The 3,237-nt window shown below is 33.7% G+C and overlaps 1 protein-coding gene across 1 annotated transcript in view; it reads right to left on the bottom strand.

The window, feature by feature from the left end:
• HFM1 (HFM1, ATP-dependent DNA helicase homolog (S. cerevisiae)) overlaps positions 1–3,237 on the bottom strand; it is a 123,456-nt gene that overhangs the window by 75,172 nt on the left and 45,047 nt on the right. Inside the window, 1 exon segment of the mRNA XM_012661019.1 lies at positions 1,138–1,218. Within this exon segment, the coding sequence (XP_012516473.1) occupies positions 1,138–1,218 (81 nt within the window).

Below are 3,237 nucleotides of genomic sequence, written 5' to 3'. Positions count from 1 at the left end.
ACTCCATGGTATACATATACCACATTTTATTAATCCACTCATGTATTGATGGGCACTTGGGTTGTTTCCACATCTTTGCAATTGTGAATTGTGCTGTTATAAACATTCGAAAACTAACTCTTAAATGCTTCTGGGTGTCAAGTTTCATGTCATATATGTAAATGAGGATTTCCAATAGAAAACTGAGGATCAAATTTTGTAGCAAAGGTGAGAGATCATGATCAAAACTACAATTCTGAATTCATTTACATAATGACCATAGGTTTAGCAATGAAGGTAATTTATGTTTTCAAAGAAATGGGCACAAACTTGGAATAAAGATCCAAGGCCTGAAACTTTAAGAAGCCCATAGTAAGGAAAAAAGGTCAGGAAAGAAAGACTGATTAAAGCAGGAAAATGAGAACCAAAAGAATAGAGTGTTAAAAAGAAAAAATCAGGTAGTATTCACTGATGACTAAGAAGAAAACATGTTATTATAGATCATTTCTTAGGTATGTTTAAAGACAGGAGGAATAGTATCAGTGGACTCAAAAAGTACCACAGAGAAGAAATGATAGTGAGAGTAGGATTCTTGATGAGAGTGAAAGCATCTAAGAATAGATAAAGAAGTTACAGTAAGTGATTCTTATGCCCCCTCTAGTGAAACATCCTAGAATACACAGAAGATAATTCTCATAAAGAAAATTAGGCTTATCACAATAAGGACCAGGGAAGAAGGGAAAAAATGTTATCAATCTAGGGCTGAAAGTCCAGGCAGTAAATTGTTTTAAAAAGTTAACCTTATATTAAATACAAATAAAAACATGATACAAAATCATACATTTCTATAGTATGGTTGCAAATGTGTAAAAACATATTTAAAAATGGAAGAGTAAATGACAAATGTTAAGAGATTTTGAATTTTTAAAAAAAACTTTTCTATAATTCCTAACTTTAATACTAGTAAAATATCTTTTCTTTTTTTTTGAGAGAGAGACTCGCTCTGTTTCCCTGGCTAGAGTGCCTAGCTCACAGCAACCTCAAACTCCTGGGCTCAAGCAATTTAGTTTTACCATAATCTAAATTTCAGTAGAACAAATCATTAATTTAGTCTTAAGTAAGCAATTGTTAAATTTACTAACAATGATAGGAAATTACCAGTTGGTTTGAAATTAACATCTTCATCCATCTTTATTAAGTCCAGGGATGATAAATCATTCAGATTCTTCAAACATAATTCTGTTCAATTATAGAAATCACATTTTAGTTTTAGTAGAATAGGAAAGCAAGGCAAAATAAAATTTATTATTAAACATGCTAAAGTTGTGTTACTGTGTAATTGTTCTGAAAAGAACCACAATCCCTAGGTAAGTAGTAAGAAAAACCTCATTTAAACAAGAGCCAACTAATATGCTAAAAAGGTTTTTTAATAGTAACAATAATGCAAATAATAAAAATAACATTTAATATGTGATGAAATAACATTTACAACTTTGAACATTTTAAACGATATACATGTATTACCCCATTTAATCCTCAAAATAATACAATAAGGTAGGTATTAACATTATTTTCATATACAGATTAGGAAACTAAGTAACCTGCTCCAGGTCTGTCCTCCATTATGGCAGTGGTTGTCTTTTTCTTTAAACTTCTATCAAAGATATATATGTACAAAGTATAAAGAATTAAAGTTCTACAAAGATTATTTCAAAAACCACCAGTCTTTTCTTTGTTCCCTGTTTGCCACTTTCTTGAGGCAGCAACTTAAAACTGTTTTAGCTGATGCTTTCAGTATTTACTTTCATTTCTCTGAATATGCTACCTGGAAGGAACCTCCAAATAGGAAGCAACACTAGTTCATACTCACTAACTGACCAGGATCAGAGCAATTACAGTAATCTGCTGCTTGGTAGTTCTCTCTCTGCCCCATGCTACAGCCCAGAAGATGAAAGGTAGTTCAGAGCAGACAATGGGATTATCACAACCTGTTCAATCCTAAATAGGGTAGTGGCTCACAAAAAAGTCATTAGAAGGCAAGGTTCTTTGGGAAATACTTCAGTTTAAGCAACATTATTTATGCAGCTTGATAGTTTTAAGTGTTTGGTTAAGTAAAGCTTTTGAAGTCTTTTCTATTAATAATTTTCTTCTTATCCACAATTCATTTTCCACTATTCAGTCAGTCAATTTGTCAGTGAAGAATGCTTACTACACTATATGCTGAGCACTATTCTAAGCTCTAGGTTTACAGCAGTGAACAAGACAAGGTTTCTCTTCTATAGAATTTATATATTACTGAAGAAAGCAATCAATATACAAAGAAATAATAAATATTAAAGTTCAGGTATTGAAAGGTACTATGAAGAAAAATAAAGCTGAGGAAATACCTAGAAAATGATGGAGTAGAGTTTTCTAAGCTTTTAACTAAAGCTTTTATGTATTTCTGTATATGCTATATAATTTCTGATCTAGAATAAGGATACAGTCACCCTAATTTTCAAAATAAACATCATCTTTTCCAAGAACAAGAAAAACAATAACAACATCATGGAAATAATTTGTCTTCCTCTCAGTAAAGGTGGGATATAAGATAGTACAGGAAGACCTCTCTAAAAAGTCAATATTTGAACAGAGACCTGTATGAAATGAAGGTGCATATCATGTGAGAAGTGTTCCAAAAATAAAGAACAGAGAGTTCAAAGAACCTGATGTTCTTTGAAGCAAGTATGGCATGTTTAAGGAACAACAAGGCAGCCAATTTGGTGAGAGTAGAATAAAAGTGGTAAAAACTGACAAGAGATGAAGTCAGAGAAATAGGCAGGAAAATATCAAGTTGGACTTCGTAGGCTCTGGTGAAAGTTTGCATTTTATTCTAAGAGCAATGGAGGAGCTATTAGAGGATATTGAGCAAGAAAGTATAACCAAGTTTAGGGAACAGTATATACTATGCTAAGGACCCTGCCTGGGGGATTTAAGGCAGACCTCCAAGGATAGTGGTAGGGCTCATAAAATGCTAACCCAAAGTACTTTAAACTAAAGGAGACTGGGAGGGCCTCAGAAACAAGGTCATTCTGACCTTCACCTGCCTTTCTGTGTGAAGCATAGTCATAAAGGAATTCTCAGCCGGGCGCGGTGGCTCACGCCTGTAATCCTAGCACTCTGGGAGGCCGAGGTGGGTGGATCGCTCAAGGTCAGGAGTTTGAGACCAGCCTGAGCAAGAGTGAGACCCCCATCTCTACTAAAAATAGAAAGAAATTA

This window comes from Propithecus coquereli, unplaced genomic scaffold (assembly GCF_000956105.1).
Source record: "Propithecus coquereli isolate 6110/MARCELLA unplaced genomic scaffold, Pcoq_1.0 Scaffold7, whole genome shotgun sequence".
Classification (NCBI taxonomy): Eukaryota; Metazoa; Chordata; class Mammalia; order Primates; family Indriidae; genus Propithecus; species Propithecus coquereli.
Note: the sequence above shows the minus strand (reverse complement) of the source record. Positions and strands in the feature narration are given on the sequence as shown.